Source organism: Solanum stenotomum, chromosome 11, assembly GCF_019186545.1.
Source record: "Solanum stenotomum isolate F172 chromosome 11, ASM1918654v1, whole genome shotgun sequence".
Classification (NCBI taxonomy): Eukaryota; Viridiplantae; Streptophyta; class Magnoliopsida; order Solanales; family Solanaceae; genus Solanum; species Solanum stenotomum.
Genome location: NC_064292.1, coordinates 9,199,692 through 9,217,117, shown reverse-complemented (window position 1 = coordinate 9,217,117; position 17,426 = coordinate 9,199,692). Strand labels below are relative to the sequence as shown.

At 32.6% G+C, this 17,426-nt stretch overlaps 2 protein-coding genes across 2 annotated transcripts in view; one reads left to right on the top strand and one right to left on the bottom strand.

Annotated features, from left to right (window-relative positions):
* LOC125843977 (uncharacterized) overlaps positions 1-17,426 on the top strand; it is a 621,631-nt gene that overhangs the window by 230,038 nt on the left and 374,167 nt on the right. The window lies entirely within an intron of this gene.
* LOC125843970 (protein TRAUCO) lies at positions 11,232-14,770 on the bottom strand. Its single transcript, XM_049523176.1, has 3 exons — positions 13,608-14,770; positions 12,129-12,368; positions 11,232-11,635 (listed from the first exon to the last, which is right to left on the bottom strand). Exons 1-3 carry the CDS (start codon positions 14,731-14,733, stop codon positions 11,541-11,543), a joined length of 1,461 nt encoding a protein of 486 aa, XP_049379133.1. The 5' UTR covers positions 14,734-14,770; the 3' UTR covers positions 11,232-11,540.

Here is a 17,426-nt window from a genome sequence, read left to right as displayed (position 1 = left end):
TGTTGTCGATAAAGAAGAAGAAGACCATTTTTTTTGTCGCAACATGTATCTCATGTAAGCTTTCAACAAATTCTTGTTTGATTTGACGGTAATTGCACTTATTGCACGACTTGTGACAAGAGTTTGTTCAATGAGTTAAAGCCTTCTGAAATATCCAAAGTTTAAGATCGAAAATGGTGACCACAGGAAAAGTAATTGTCATTATCAAAACAAGTTTAGCTAATAAAACAATTTCAAATGTTCTTTTTAGGTACCTAATATTGATCAATACTTGTTGAGTATCCATTAATTGGTAAAAATAAGATTCGAAGGATATCCCTTTAATGATAAGCATTGCTTCATCAATGGTGTTGTGGAAACGAAGTTTAAAAATTAAGATGAGAGTAAAAACCAATTTATTTGATCGATGAAAGATATTCTTGTAGAAGAGGCAAAAGATCAGAAGGCTTAAAACTACAAGATGATCTCCAATTTGGAAAGTTAAGGGTAGTACCTACTGAACACTTAGTGAAGACAAACTATGTCTATTAGCCACACAATGTTGACATGGCACAATGTGTGTGTACACCACTTTCTGATGAGCGAGAAGATTATTTGATTTTTCAATGTTCAATCTCTTTCCTCTCCGCCCCACAAAAGTAGGAGTAAGATTTACGAACAACCTACCTTTCTTGAATCCCACTTGTGGATTACACTAGGTAGAGGCGGATCTAGAGGGTAGCAAGGAGATTCATCCGAACTCCCTTGGCAAACTTTACATGATATATAAGGTATTTAAGATTATCTTATATATACACACACATAGATTTTGAACCTCTTGAACATAAGATTAGAGGCTTACTACAGTTAAAAAAAGGTTTAAAATTCACTATGAGATTCTAACGTTGAGCTTATAAACGACCCAAAATAAGGCTTTTGGAGATGAACCTAAAGTTGAGCTCTCCGAGAATAAAAGCATCAATGAAATAAGAGAACCCAACTCCAATTGGCTCTCCAAGTACAACTTAATTGTCTTTGAAATATTTCAAGATAACAAGTCCATTTCTACTCTTCTCATAACTATGCATTTCTAAAGAAAAACAATGGCAAAATTTCTTGAATAAAATGGTATCAAGCTATGTTCATTTCTAGCAAGATCTAGTCCTCGCGTTCTAAATGGCACATATATAGAAAATCTGACCACCCTCACAAGTCCCCTCCTCTCAGATCCAGTCGAAAAAGGTGTAATTTTTTGTGCAACTATAGGAATCACGCAACCTCTCACTTCTGATGAAAGATCAATCCTTAAGAATCTAGACTCACCTTTTACAATAGTGTTGGTACTCTATTATCACAGATTCGGTCACCACCGCAAATCTATCCACCTTCCCTCCCTCTTCTTCCTCTTTATTCTTCATAGTGACCACCTCCTCCTCCTCTTCCTTAAACAACTATCACCACCACTACCTCCTCAAGTTAGACCATTGCTTGGCCCCCACCCTCTCTTCCTTCCACCTACCTCTTTTTACTCTCTATTTGGTTTTTTTTTTCTTGTAGAAAATCTTATCTTTATTTTACACACCTCTTCATTTTTTTTGGCTTACATGTATTTTTCTGATTGGTGTTATTTAGAGCCACCAGCCTAAGGGGAGAAATCTATTATCTCTGCTACCTCCTTGTCTGGTAGCCAAGAACAAAAGAGCTACAATATTCAAGTTGTTGAATAATTTAGGATAGAAACAAACTATAGAAGAGAGGCTCAATAAGATAAGTTAAGTCCGTTACTATAGCGGTCATTCATTGGTCTTCTCCTCAAGTGCTTTCTTCAATGAGTCCAACTCAGTCTTCATGGATGAGAAATCAAGAGGCTCGAAATTATAGTATAGATACGGAATAAAAGTTCAACATTACTTGGATGGGAAATCTATAGATCATAATAGTTCAACAACCTCTCTTACTAACACCCAATACGATTTCACTTCAAGGTACAAACAAAGAAGAAGAAAAGGAAAGAGCTCCGCTCGATTGGCCTTCCTACACTGATAGGGCGATAAATACTACAGCAAGAATTATGAAACCATTTTCCAAGAAGCATCCATAAATCACAAACAAGAAAATGCAAAAGCACGTTCTACTTCAATCTACGAACTAATCACAAAATTTAGTGTAGCATATAAATTTGAATGAGAACTACATCCAATTATTGTGTAATAGCATATCTAGAGTTCATCAACATTATATTCTAGAGAACAGCCCTATTCTAACTTCTTTTCATTAAGTAGACGCTACTAAAAAACGACGGACGGCACCACTCCAAAAAGCGACGCCCTTTGCCACATTGTCCATCACTTTTTAATAAAAATAATTATTTTTTAAATTATTTTACAAAAAGCGACGGACGGCATATCTTAGTCAGTGGCTTTTTTCCGCGGATTTTTGCGTCAAATATATATAAAATTAATAATTATTTATTTAATATATATAGCGACGCCGTCCTTTGCTTTTATTAAAAATAATTATATATTAATTAAAATATTAACGACGTTGTCCGTCGCTTTATATTTATTTTATTTTATTAAATATTCTTTTTATTATAGCGATGGACGGCATCTTTATGTCCTTCGCTTTTAGTCAAAATAGGTTGGTCAACTATTTTTAAAAAGCGACGGACAATGTCTCTTTGTCCGTTGCTTTTTGGTCAAAATGTTGGTCAACTTTTTAAATGAAAAGCGACGGACGGGGAGACATTGTCCATCGCTTTTCATTAAATATCTGAAATAGCAGACACATTTTTCTCCATTTTCACTCTCTTCCTTCTCTCTAAAGATTCCGCCGCTGCCTCCGTCACATGCAGTCGTCGTCGCTTGCCACCTCCGCTGCCGGAATCATTGTTGCCGTCACTGCTTCCTCTCTCCATTGTCTTTTTCTCCATTAATTTAAGGTTAGGGTTTTATCAAATTAGTTTTAAATTTTTTCAATATTTGATTATGTTAATTAGTTTATTGGATTTGTGTTTTATTGAATAATTGATTGTGTACTGAATTAGTTTTTTATTGATTGTTAGTTTGATTGATTGTTAGTTAGTAAGTGAATGATTTAGGGTTTTTGATTTTGTTAATTAGTATTGAATTTATTTTTTATTGATTGTTATAAGTTTTGATTGATTGTTAGTGAATGATTTAGGGTTTTTTATTTTAGTTAAGATAAATTGATTGTTATAAGTTAGTAGAGTGTTAATCTAGATGAATTGAAATTTGATGAATTGAAGTTAGATTTAGAACTTGATTTTGAAATTTGAATATAACTAATTAATTCTTGAATTAGAATTTTATGTATAACTAATTTTAGAAATTGAATATATACGATGAACTTAATTAGAACTTGAAGTTATTGAACTTAATTAGAACTTGAATATAGTTATTGAACTTGAATATAATATAATAACTAGCTAATTTTTGGATTTGAGGTTTATGTATAACTAATTTTAGAACTTTGATATGAACTTGAACATTGAACTTAATAACTAATTCTTGATGGCCTCAATTAATTTGAACTTAATAATTGAACTTTGAACTCAATTAACTTTGTGATAATTTTTGTGTCCATCGAGTGTTTGTTAAGCATAAGTACCAACACTAGTTGATCTTATTGATGACAAAATTGATTTTCTTGCAAGATCGATTTATATCCATTTAGTGTTGATATTAAGAGAAATAATGTGTTTGTTTAGCATAAGTACCAACACTAGTTGATCCTATTGATGACAAAATTGATTTTCTTGCAAAATCAATTTGTGTCCATGTAGTGTTAATATTAAGCTTTAATTTAGGAATACTGTGCTTGTTTAGCATAAGTACCAACACTAGTTGATCCTATTGATGACAAAATTGATTTTCTTGCAAGATCGATTTGTGTCCATCTAGTGTTGATACTTAGCTTTTAATTTAGAAATAATATATTTGTTAAGCATAAGTACCAACACTAGTTGATTTTATTGATGACAAAATTAATTTTCTTGCAAGATCGATTTATGTTCATCTAGTGTTGACACTTAGCTCTAAAAAGTTGTTAAAGTTGAATTATATAATGTGATTTTATTGATGGATTTAGTTGTTGGAATTAAGTTAAAACTAAACTAATTCAAATTAAAAAGTTGTTAAATTGTTTAAATAAGTTTAAATAAATAATGTGGCTTAGTTGGTGAAATTAAGTCAAAATTAAACTAGTTAAAGCTGTTAAGTTGTGTAAATAAGTTCAAATAAATAATGTGGTTTAGTTGGTGGATTTAGTTGTTGCAATTAAGTCAAAACTAAACTAGTTAAAGTTGTTAAATTGTTTGAATAAGTTAAATTGAATAATGTGATTTTGTTGATGGATTTAGTTGTTGGAATTAAGTCAAAACTAAACTAATTAAAGTTAAAAAGTTGTTTAAATAANTTGTTAAATTGTTTGAATAAGGTAAATTGAATAATGTGATTTTGTTGATGGATTTAGTTGTTGGAATTAAGTCAAAACTAAACTAATTAAAGTTAAAAAGTTGTTTAAATAAGTTAAATTAAATAATGTGGTTTTGTTGATGCATTTAGTTGTTGCAATTAAGTCAAAACTAAACTAGTTCAAGTTAAAAAGTTATTTAAATAAATAATGTGGTTTAGTTGGTGAATTTAGTTGTTGAAATTAAGTCAAACCTAAAATAGTTAAAGTTGTGTAAATAAGTTCAAATAAATAATGTGGTTTAGTTAGTGGATGTAGTTGTATTAAGTCAAAACTAAACTAGTTAAAGTTGTTAAAATATTTAAAATAAATAACGTGATTTAGTTGGTAGATTTAGTTATTAGAATTAAGTCAATACTAAACTAGTTAAAGTTAAAAAATTGTTTAAATAAGTTAAAATAAATAATGTGATTTAGTTGGTGGATTTAGTTGTTGGAATTAAGTCAAAACTAATTGAATATCAATATTTTTGTAGATGGATCATCGTTTATGGATGTATAATATGCATTATGAAACTAGTGTTGGTTTGAAACCTGAGTTTATTGGACATACAATGACACTTGACATTTTCAAGAATAATGAATTGGTTAGGTGTCCTTGTAGTGCTTAAAATTTTATAAACCAGATACAACTATGGTTCATTTGTACCGTAATGGATTTAAGCCTAGATATTTTGTATGGATTGATCATAGAGAAATAGATGGATTGAATGATATGTTTTATAATTCGATGTCTGTGGATGAATATAATATGATTGCATCACATGGTCAAATTAGGGTTGAACATGATAGGGTTCATGAAATGATCAATGATGTTTTCGGGGTTCAAGGTGGGATGGAACCGGAACAATATTTTGATGAAGCTCATAATGAAGAAGCAAGACGCTTTTATGATCAATTAGAAGAGTCTAGTCGTCCATTATGTGAAGGGATCCTCGGCAATATTATCCTAATTATCGTCGATCAGTCGGTGCTTCCTCTACTTCACAAACATTGACTTCACGACGCTACAGGGACCTACCTTTACAGGCTATTCGTTGAGCACGACCATTATCGGCAGGTACTCCATCTCCCACAGGTATATCTCCTCAGTTATCTGCTATGAGGATTGGAGATTCTAGTAGCGAGCAATCAGATGCTATGACCGATACGCCGCCATTGACTCGGCGTTTTATGCATCATGATGTATCACCCTCATCTACAGCTACACCTAGTGCTACACCAGATGATGAGATGCCTGCTCTAACTCCTGGCCAGAAAGACAGACTTGGTAGAGTCATGATTGAGCCCGATGGATCATTGTAAGTTTGTTTTGTTATCTATTTGTTAGTTTATTTTATTTATTTCTTATACTTAATGTATTATTCATGATCTAACATATTTATTATGTGTTTTGCAGGTGGCATCCTACAAAGGATGTTGCCCGAGCTTTAAAAGACTGTGTTAGAAGACTCTATACATAGGCTTATCACTCTTGGAGCGAGATTCCAAACAGCATACGCTAGACGATGTTTAATAACTTTAAAGTATATATTTTTTAGTTAAGTTTAGTATTACTTTACTTTTATTTACTATCGGTCTAATTAACGTTATTCAATTTATTTTTTCAGACTATGTGTACTTGGGAGTCGAGGTACAATTTGATCATTGGGACCACATTTGAGAGAAAGGCATCTGCCAGACTATCTAGCTGGCTAAAGAAAGTTCGGGATAGTGGTGAACGTCCGAATTGGATGTTGCCTCATGTTTTTGATGAATTGGGTAAGTATTGAAACACAAACAAGTTTAAGGCAATATCAGAACAAGCCAAAAAGGCTATAGGCAGTCTTAAGGGTGGCTCATTGCACACCGGAGGTGCAAAGACCGTTGGAACAATTGCACTAGAGATGATAAGTTCTAATTCAAAATTTAAAATAAATAATTAGTTGATTCATATATATCATTATAAATTTCAGTTTTTAACTGAAGGTTTTCAAGAAGACTCATGTCAGGAAGAAAGAAAATGAGTCGGATCTGGATGTGTGGGTGGAGGAAAAGGCCGAATGAACTTTTGTAAGCTATTTAATATGAATAATATATATTAATAGTGAATATATTTATGACATGTATATATATTGATATCAATTTTTATATTTAATATGCAGAATGAGTTTCATCAGTACGTCGCTGAGAATCTAGATAGTTCGGTCCAATTGACACCTGAACTTTCCACCTAGATTTGGAAAAAAAAAGTGGTAGGTGGGACACACAAGGGTAGAGTCTATGATTTAGGCTCTTGAAACGATTTAGACGGCTTCATTCAAGCTTAGAAGGTATTGAATCGTCACGTCAAGCCGAGGCACTTAACGGTGTTCAGATTGCTGCTATGTAGACTCAAATAGCTAAACTTACAGCGGCACTGGGAGAGTCGAAGCGTAGAAGAGCAGCTGAACAAGAAAGCATGAGTGAGACTGTTCAGCAAACCAAAGAACAAGTGATGAACCTCACTCGTCGACCTACTACTTCGGCTCCCGATGACACTAACGATGAGAGTGATGAGGATGATTATGTAGATCCCACTCCCTAGTTTAGATCTCAGGACATTTATGAACTTTTTAAAATTTTGAAAGACTTTATAAGTCTTACTTTGTGATCTAAATACTTTTGAATGTTATTTTAAGTTTGTTATTTATGTTTTGTTTAGATTGTTTATAATTTTGTGTTTGATTGGGCTAAATAGTGTAGAATTGAATTGAATTGCATTTACCAGTTTATGCTGTCAAAAATATTGTAGAAAAAGCGATGGACAGCGTGATTTTGTCCATCGCTTTTCTGGGTTTTATTTTTTTAAATCCCAGAAAAGCGACGGACAGCGTGGTATTGTTCATTGCTTTTCATGGATTTTCAAAAATAAAATTTCCAGAAAAGCGACGAACTGCGTTGCCTTTTAGAAATAAAATAAATAAATTAAAATAAAGCAACGAAGTTCGTCGCTTTTGTTTAAAAAAAATAGTCAAAAAGCGACCCAGTCCGTCGCTTTTTGAAAAGCGTCGAGCTAAAAAGCGACGAAGATGACTGCGTCGCTTTTTCGTCGATTTTGACCAAAAAAGCGACGCAGTCCGTCGTTTTTGGCAGTCACTTTTTGACAGTTTTTTAGTAGTGAGAGGTAGATAATGCATTGCCTTAACTGGGACCATCTTTCCAGCCGAAGTCCTCTTATAACGAGCATGTCCACAAAACTTGCAATTTTTTAATTCACTATCAATCTTATAAAAAACATACAGCCATTAACACAACAATGAATTCTATCATACATCAATCCTAACTTGGAAACCAAACGTTTGCCTGATAGAAGTTCTTAGGTATGTTAAACTCTGGATTAACTAGTTCACCCAAAAGATCAACCATTGAGTCCATAGCCGCATTAGGAACATTCCAATCTAATTTAATATTCATTAATTTAACCGCAACTGACAAGGCAGAATGCGGACTCCCTTCACATAGTGGACGACTAGACTCTTCTAATTTATTATAAAAGTGTCTTGCTTCTTCATTAGGAGCTTCATCAAAATATTGTTCCGGTTTCATCCTACCTTGAGCCCCGAAAGCATTATTGATCATTTCATGAACCCTATCGTGTTCAACCCTATCCTGTTCAACCTTAATTTGACCATATGATGCAATCATATTATATTCATCCACATGCATCGAATTATAAAACATACCATTCAATCCATCTATTTCCCCATGATCAATCCATACAAAATATCTAGGCGTAAATCCATTACGATACAAATGAACCATAGTTGTATCTGGTTTATAAAATTTTAAGCACTTACATGCACTACAAGGACACCTAACCAATCCATTATTCTTGAAAATGTCAAGTATTATTGTATGTTCAATAAAATCTCTAACACGGTCAATAAACTCAGGTTTCAAATCAGCACCAGTTTCATAATGCTTATTATACATCCACAAATGATGATCCATCTACAAAAATATAGATATTCAATTAGTTTTGACTTAATTCCAACAACTAAATCCACCAACTAAACCACATTATTTATTTGAACTTATTTACACAACTTAACTTTAACTAGTTTAGTTTTGACTTAATTTCAACAACTAAATCTACCAACTAAACCACATTATTTATTTGAACTTATTTAAATAACTTAACAACTTTTTCTAGTTTAGTATTGACTTAATTCCAACAACTAAATCCACCAACTAAATCACATTATTTATTTTAATTTATTTAAATAATTTAACAACTTTTTAACTTTAACTAGTTTAGTATTGACTTAACTTCAACAACTAAATTCACCAACTAAATCACATTATTTATTTTAACTTACTTAAATAACTTTAACTAGTTTACTTTTGACTTAATACAACAACTAAATCTACCAATTAAACCACATTATTTATTTGAACTTATTTACACAACTTAACAACTTTAACTAGTTTAGTTTTGACTTAATTCCAACAATTAAATTCAACAACTAAACCACATTATTTATTTGAATTTATTTAAACAACTTAACAACTTTTTAACTTGAACTAGTTTAGTTTTGACTTAATTCCAATAACTAAATCCATCAACAAACCCACATTATTTAATTTAACTTATTTAAACAACTTAACAACTTTTAAACTTTAACTAGTTTAATTTTGACTTAATTCCAATAACTAAATCCATCAACAAAATCACATTATTTAATTTAACTTATTTAAACAAGTTAAAAACTTTAACTATTTTAGTTTTGACTTAATTCCAACAGCTAAATCCATCAATTAAATCACATTATTTATTTGAACTTATTTACACAACTTAACAACTTTAACTAGTTTAGTTTTGACTTAATTCCAACAACTAAATTCACCAACTAAACCACATTATTGATTTGAACTTATTTAAACAACTTAACAACTTTTTAACTTGAACTGGTTTAGTTTTGACTTAATTTCAACAACTAAATGCATCAACAAAATCACATTATTTAATTTAACTTATTTAAACAACTTAACAATTTTTTAACTTTAACAATTTTTTAAAGCTAAGTGTCAACACTAGATGGACACATATCGATTTTGCAAGAAAATCAATTTTGTCATCAATAGGATCAACTAGTGTTGGTACTTATGCTTAACAAATATATTATTTCTAAATGTAAAGCCAAGTGTCAACACTAGATGGACACAAATCGATCTTTCAAGAAAATCAATTTTGTCATCAACAGGATCAACTAGTGTTGGTACTTATGCTAAACAAACACATTATTCCTAAATTAAAGTTTAATATCAACACTAGATGGACACAAATCGATCTTGCAAGAAAATCAATTTTGTCATCAATAATATCAACTAGTGTTGGTACTTGTGCTGAACAAACACTCAATGGACACACAAAAATTATCACAAAGTTAATTGAGTTCAAAGTTCAATTAAATTCAAATTAATTGAGGTTATCAAAAATTGGTTATTAAGTTCTAAGTTCAATGTTCAAGTTCTAAATTCAAGTTCATATCAAAGTTTCCAAAAAAAAAATGTCAAATCCAAAAATTAGTTAGTTATTATATTCAAGTTCAAGATCAATAACTATATTCAAGTTCTAATTAAGTTCAACAACATCAAGTTCTAATTAAATTCATCGTATATATCCAATTTCTAAAATTAGTTATACATAAAATTCTAACTCAAGAATTAATTAGTTATATTCAAATTTCAAAATCAAGTTCTAAATCTAACTTCAATTCATCAAATTTCAATTCATCTAGATTAATACTCCACTAACTTATAACAATCAATCTATCCTAACTAAAATCAAAAACCCTAAATCATTCACTAACTAACTAACAATCAATCAAACTTATAACAATTAATAAAAAGTTAAAATCAAAAATCCTAAATCATTCACTTACTAACTAACAATCAATAAAAAATTAATTCAATACACTATCAAACACAATCAATCATTAAATAAAACACAAATCCAATAAACTAATTAATATAATCAAATATAACTAAAATTGAAAAAATTTAAAACTAGTTTGATAAAACCCTAACCTTAAATTAATGGAGAAAGAGACGATGGAGAGAGGAAGCAATGACGGCAGCAGCGATTCCGGCAACGGCGTTGACAGCAGCGACGGTGGCAAGCGACGGAGGCGGAATCTTTAGAGAGAAGGAAGAGAGAAAGAAGAGAGAAGGAAGAGAGGGAAAATGGGGAAAAACGCGTCTGCTATTTCAGATATTTAATGAAAAGCAACGGACAGCGTCTCCCCGTCCGTCGCTTTTCATTTAAAAAGTTGACCAACATTTTGACCAAAAAGCGACGGACAAAGAGACATTGTCCGTCGCTTTTTAAAAATAGTTGACCGACCTATTTTGACTAAAAGCGACGGACATAAAGATGTCGTCCGTCGCTTTTTATAAAATAATTATTTTTATTAAAAAGCGTCGGACAGTGTGGCAAATGGAGTCGCTTTTTGGAGCGACACCGTTCGTCGCTTTTTTGTCCATCGTTTTTTAGTAGTGTATACCATACCTTTATTTGCACTTCTCTTTTAAATTTCTTTATGTAGCCTCAAAAGTCAAAACTATCCACACGGTGTGCCCCCTTAAATACCACAACTATCAAACTGTGGCAACCACGTGTTTGTGCATCAACGATTACAACAATAACAAATAAATCCACATGAACCATACCCAACTATGTTAGTGCTTCCTAGCTCAAAACAAAAGGAGCACAATTAATATGATCGGACATGAGGGTCAAGCAACAGATCACAGCAGTAACCACTAAATTCATCAACTGAAAACTTTTCATCAGAGAGCACATTTCTCTAGCAGAGAACAGCTAATAAAGACTAAAATCAGGGTCACAACCAACTACAACAAGTCAACAACAAAGCAAAACTGTACAGCAGGCTACCCAAATGACTGTGATCAACCCATTCTCCAGCACTCAGTAGTTTACCACTTACAAAAGTTGGAACAACTAGGATACCACACCAAGTAGTACACTTACATTCTATTTACAAAAAGCTGGAACATAAACCAACCTGAGTGCATAGCTCAAGCTTAGCTAACCATTTCAGCAGCTTCTCCAATTTTATTTACATGTTCGTTTACCACTTTGAGCATGGGGCACATCCTAGTTGAATGCCATGAATTACCTGTAATCAGAAAGTTAAATCATGTTCAATCTGCCAAGATAGCTTGCATCATATTCAATCTACCAACATAGAACCATCCATCTCATATCAGAACCAGCCGTTAGACAAGATGGAGTTAGGAAGATGCAACTGCTAGTTAAGTTAGTTGTTTTTCTCTTCCTAAAGCACCTTTAATTAAAACTTGCAAGCAAAACAAAACAAAAAAAAAACATCAACTACTTTTTTTCTCTATGGACAAACATAATCTTGCTTTAGAATAAAAGAGATGGATTCAGCTGCAATGATAATAGCTGAAGCTGGCAAAATTGAATAAATAAATTCAATGTTTTTCAATTTTTAGGAAGAATCTTTTACAAGGTTTGACCGTCACATAACAGCCTAAGTCGGTGAATCAGCAAATTACAGTGAAAATCTGAGTCAAGCAATGGGTATTCTGTGTATTGGTCAACATGGTAAAAGACAAATAGCTAACTCTTTTGCTCATTGGACACACCATTCTCAACTCTTCCATCAAATCCATGATAAGGAACTTCAACCATTGGTTTTGGAACAGAGCGCCCAGCAAAATCTTCAGGAAAGCATTCAAAGTCCGGGCCGAAGTTGAACTTCACAGTGCAATTAGGTTGGTCAGGAAGTGTATACATTGAAGCAGCAGGATAGTAACGACCACCATAAAGATCTTTGAAAGCAACACCTTGACAAACTCCATTTTTGAAGAAAGATATCTCACTCCCTGCTCAGAGAAAATGCAAGATTTTGTACACAGCTTAATGAACATGACAATTTGAGAATACAAGAAAAAGAATTCACCATACACAAGTAAACAGGGATACTAACTTTTTCAAAAATGATTTCCCAACAGATACCTTTACAGAAATATTTTCGAAAGTCAATCGTGCTACTCAGCATTTTGGTATCGAGAATATGAAGTGAAATAGAGTTTGAATATTGCACTAAAGGAGATTACTCATTGAGATGGTCAGCACACGCATATATACAAAGGACATAGTACACTAACCTAACCAAACACCCATTTCCCTCACCTGCACATCCAATTCCCCAGTCTCTCACATGATCTTCTCCACTACTCCCTACACACACATTATATAACACACACAACTTGCAATATTTAAAAAAATGACCCACAACTCACACACAAGGAAATAATACAAAGCAAAAAAAAGGGGAGATTAGAGATAGATAGAATACAAAAAACAAAGGCAAGAAAGAGAGGGACGAAAAAAAAACGAGAGAACACCTGGAGAGGACAAAATATAGAGAGCGATAGGAGTTCTGGAAAAAGGTTTGTTTGAGAATTAAGTCAAGGTCTTGTTCGCGATTTCGAGTTATTGGACCTGAAACTAGTTGTTGTTAACTTTGCGAATCAGTATATTGTAGAAGCTTTCTTGTTGCCAAATAATATTCACAAAAAAGGTAATGCTCAATCTTTCTTTGCATAGTTTTTAATGTCAGGACTGTGTGAGACTTAATTACAATATTCAAAGTTGCTCAGATTTCATGCGTGTCTGACTAGGTTATCGGTTCTTCAGAATTATTAGAAGTATGTTCAGATTTTGTCTTCGTTATAGTGTAAAATAGGTGTAATATGTGATTATTTCTTACATGAAAATATGTTTATATGTCAATACTGTTATATATACATTATTTTATAGTTTTGTTTTCTTCGGCATTAGTTCTGGCAGCGACCTGCATAAAACTAAACCATTTCCAAAACACGTCAACTTTTCTTACTCATTAGCAATCAGCTTTTAAAACAACAGCAATCTATTAATATCAAAGCATCAGATCCTCATGTATACCTATGTTATCTAAATTACTCTTATTTCGATCGTCTTCAAGTTTTTAAAGATCATTTCAAGTAGCACTAAGCATAAAAAATGAATCTTTGTATAAACAACAGCAAGAAAATTTGAATAAAGTGCAGCAATTGACCTAGTTGTCAGTGACATACCAGGAATTATTTTAGGAGGATCTTCTTTAGGATCAGCTGCACACATATATCTCTGTCCCTTATACCAAACAAGCCGAGGCGGTTTTGGGGCATATTGAGCACCTTCAGGCAAATTGATATACAAGCCAATAACATCACCTTCTCCATATCCTTCTTCCCCATATTTCTCCCTTAATGCTTTATGAATCTTGCTACCATCGATATCTCTATACCCAAAACTATTCCCATCATATCCAACAGGTGCTTGCAAATCCCCTTTATCTGTTGACCACCCAAGTCGTGTATGCCCTGTGTCACCTAACTTCACTACCTTAATCTCGAAATACCATGCTCCTTCTAATACCCCTCTTGTTGCTCTCACCATCCTGTAACCTTTTGTACTTCCTGCAGTTAATCTATCCTCACTTACATCAACTTTTTCTGCTTTGTAAACCTTTGAAAGACAGATTTTTACATCTGGGCTATCATCATTTTTGTCTGGAAACCTTGGAATTGGTATAATGTAAACTTTGTCTTCTGCTTCCTGTTCTGGAACGACTCCATTTTTCTTTCCATTGCTTTTTTGGTTGCTAGTGTTGTTCTTGTTCTTCTTCTTCCCTTTTCTCGAACTTGATTTCGTCCAAAGATTGTTATTGTTGTTTTTCTTCTTCGATTTGGACTTTGCCTTCTTGCTACTAGACGACGCCATTCCCTTAGCTGTTGTAGGTGTTGACAAGGGTAATTTAGTCAAATCACCTTGTTTCTCCTCTTCCTCTTCTTCTACTTCTTCTATTTTTGGTGATGTTAGGGTTAAACTGGATAGCGGCTTCTGCTTCTTCGCTGGTGGCTCTTCTGCTTCTTCTTCTTCCTCCTCCTCCTCCTCCTCATCATCATCATCGTTTTCTTCGTCGTTATCTTCTTCCAATTTGGTGGATTTCAGGGGGCTTTTCGGGTCGGCATTTGGTAAATCGGATTCGGGTTCTGGAGTATCCACACTGCCATTTTCTGCAACTAACGGTAGAACCTCATCAAGGGTCGCCGGAGCTTCGGCGGCAGATGACGGAGCTTCGACGGCGGATGACGGAGCAGGGTCGGCGGTAATTTCCTCTTCTTCTTCGTCTTGGTAAGTAGCCATGAGATTCTCCATTGTTAGGATTTGAGAGGAATGTGTATGGACTTCAAATATATATTGCGGAAAACTTGGCCCATAATGGAGAGGTTTCTCATGTATAAAGCCCAAACACAAACATTGACATATATAGGAAAAATTACGCGAAATGACAAACATGGTATATTGTGTAATATAATTATAATTTTATTTTTTTAATCCGTGACAATAGTTTACAAAATTTTGCTATTCAGTTTTCTAATTATATAAATTCAGAATTTGTATGATTCTGTTCATGATGGTATAAATCGAAAATTTGTATAATTCAATCCATGATTGTATAAATCCAGAATTTGTATAATTCAGTTCGTGATTGTATAAATTCAGAATTCGTATAAGTCAATTCCTCATTGTATAATCCAGAATTTGTATATTTTTACCCTTGCTATTTGTATACGGTTTATCAAAAATTCATAATAAATTACCATGTTTGTATATTGGCAAGTGAAATATACAAATGAAATTCTGAAAAATTCTTCAATGTATTGAAATTGTATATACTTACTGTGTTTGTATATTCGCAAGCGAAATATACTAGCGAGCAAGCAAATATACAAACTGCAGCCTTCATAGCAAACAGAACTATAACTATTGAGCGTAATTACTGAAACTATAACTATAGAGCCTTATTATGTCTATTATCTTTGCTATTTCTGAAATTTTCTCACATATATACCTACGCCAACTAGATATAGGAGTCATATGTTACTCCTTTTTTATGTCAAATTATATCATACGGGTGGAAGTTGGAGTGTCAATTAAATTTTCACATATTTTTAAAAAAATTTAAAATTGTTAATTATTGTGATTTATAATATTTTTGCGTTCAGTTTTAAATAATATGTGTTATTCTCGTTGTCTCAATTTATGTGGCATAGATAGAATTTGGAGAGTCAACCAAATTTTTACATGATTTCTGATGAAGACCAACGTTCACATATAGCAAACATAAAAATCATATTTGTATGTTATAGTTATAATTTGCATAATTGCGCTTCATAGCAAAATTTATGTTTGCTATAGAGCTTCTTTTTTTTATGACAAGGGAAACCCGCAGCCGCTACCCTTTGGGTGCACACAGGGTAAAACTCCCGCTCCTATGTAATAGCTCGCAAACCACATAGGAGAGGTAACCCGCACTAGGCAAGCCCGGTGTGACAAGCTCGATCCAGAAGGCAAACCCCTTGCTTTCGCTGGCAAGGGGTTTCGAACTTGAGACCTCCAACATGGAAGTCCCAAGCCCAAAGCTTTTGATTTGTATAATTCGCTAGATACATCCAATTTTATACAAATTGTTCAGTTTGTATAAATTCATTTATACATTGTAATTTGTATAATAAGATCTGTATTTGTATAATTATAAGTGTATATGACGAAAATATATGTATTTGTATTTATATATACACTTTTCTCTCGTTTTATACAAACACAAACGCATTTTATACATTTGTATACCTAATGGATAATTGCATACCGAAAATGGCTAATTGTATACCGAATCAAATGGCAAAAATATGGGATGTTTGCTGCGAATTACAAATAAAATAAACTATGACTATAGCATTTAATTTGAATTAATAGTTTGATATTTCATACAATTTTCCCTTTAATGAAAGCTATTGAACTTCATACTCGGGTAGAGAAAGAGGGTTAGGCTCCCAGATGACTTAAATATTTTAAATTGTTAATTACTGTAATTTATAGTTCTTTTACGTAATTTTCAAATAATATAGGTTACTCTTTCTTTGCCTATTTATGTGACATTGATAAAATTTTGAGAGTCAACCAAATCTTTTATATGTTTTTAAAATATTTTAAGTTGTAATTATTTTGATTTATAATACTCTTTACGTAATTTTTAATACATAACTAAATATTTTAAATAGTTAATTATTGTAATTTATAATATTTTTAATGTAATTTTTAAATAGTTAACAAATTAAAAGAGCAGTGAGATAAATAAATTGAAATGGAGAAAGTACTAAATTTTTTTAACATACCATCAACTAGAAGCAGGCATATCAACGAACAGTTGTCTGCTTCTAGTCAAGGTGGGCCCCACATATTTGGAGCAAAAAATCACCCTCGACTACAAGCACATAGCTCCAACACACAATAGTCCAAAAATTGTGTGCTTGTAGCCTCTTGTTACAAGTTTACCTACTTTTGAAACAACTTTAGCATGCACAGAGACGGAGCCAGGATTAGGAGCTCGGGGTTCTAAATTTTTGAATCTACAACTCTAGCTGGAAAAACATTTTCACGACCTCTTCCTTACTACTGAGCCATCAATCAATTTTGTTAAGAGTTCACAAGTTAATATACATATCTATTTATTTAATTTTCTATTACAAATATAGGTTCTAAAAAAAAGTTATTAGGTTCGTTCAAGCCCACGAAACCCCACTTAGCTCCGCCTTAGAGCATGCATGCCTGAAGTAGCAATCCACATCTCAAGTTATAAATTTAGTCTAAAATTAGGAGATGATATAGAGCATTTTCGCATGCATTTTAGCACCATTTGTTCGAAGTACAACATATTAATTTGTTTCCACCTATAACCTGAAGGAATCAGATTCTTTTGGTAACTATGCAAGAAGGAATTTTATAATAACATATTCAATGAAATTTTTAGTAATGCGTATTGAATAGCGAGTCTTTCCTAACTATCC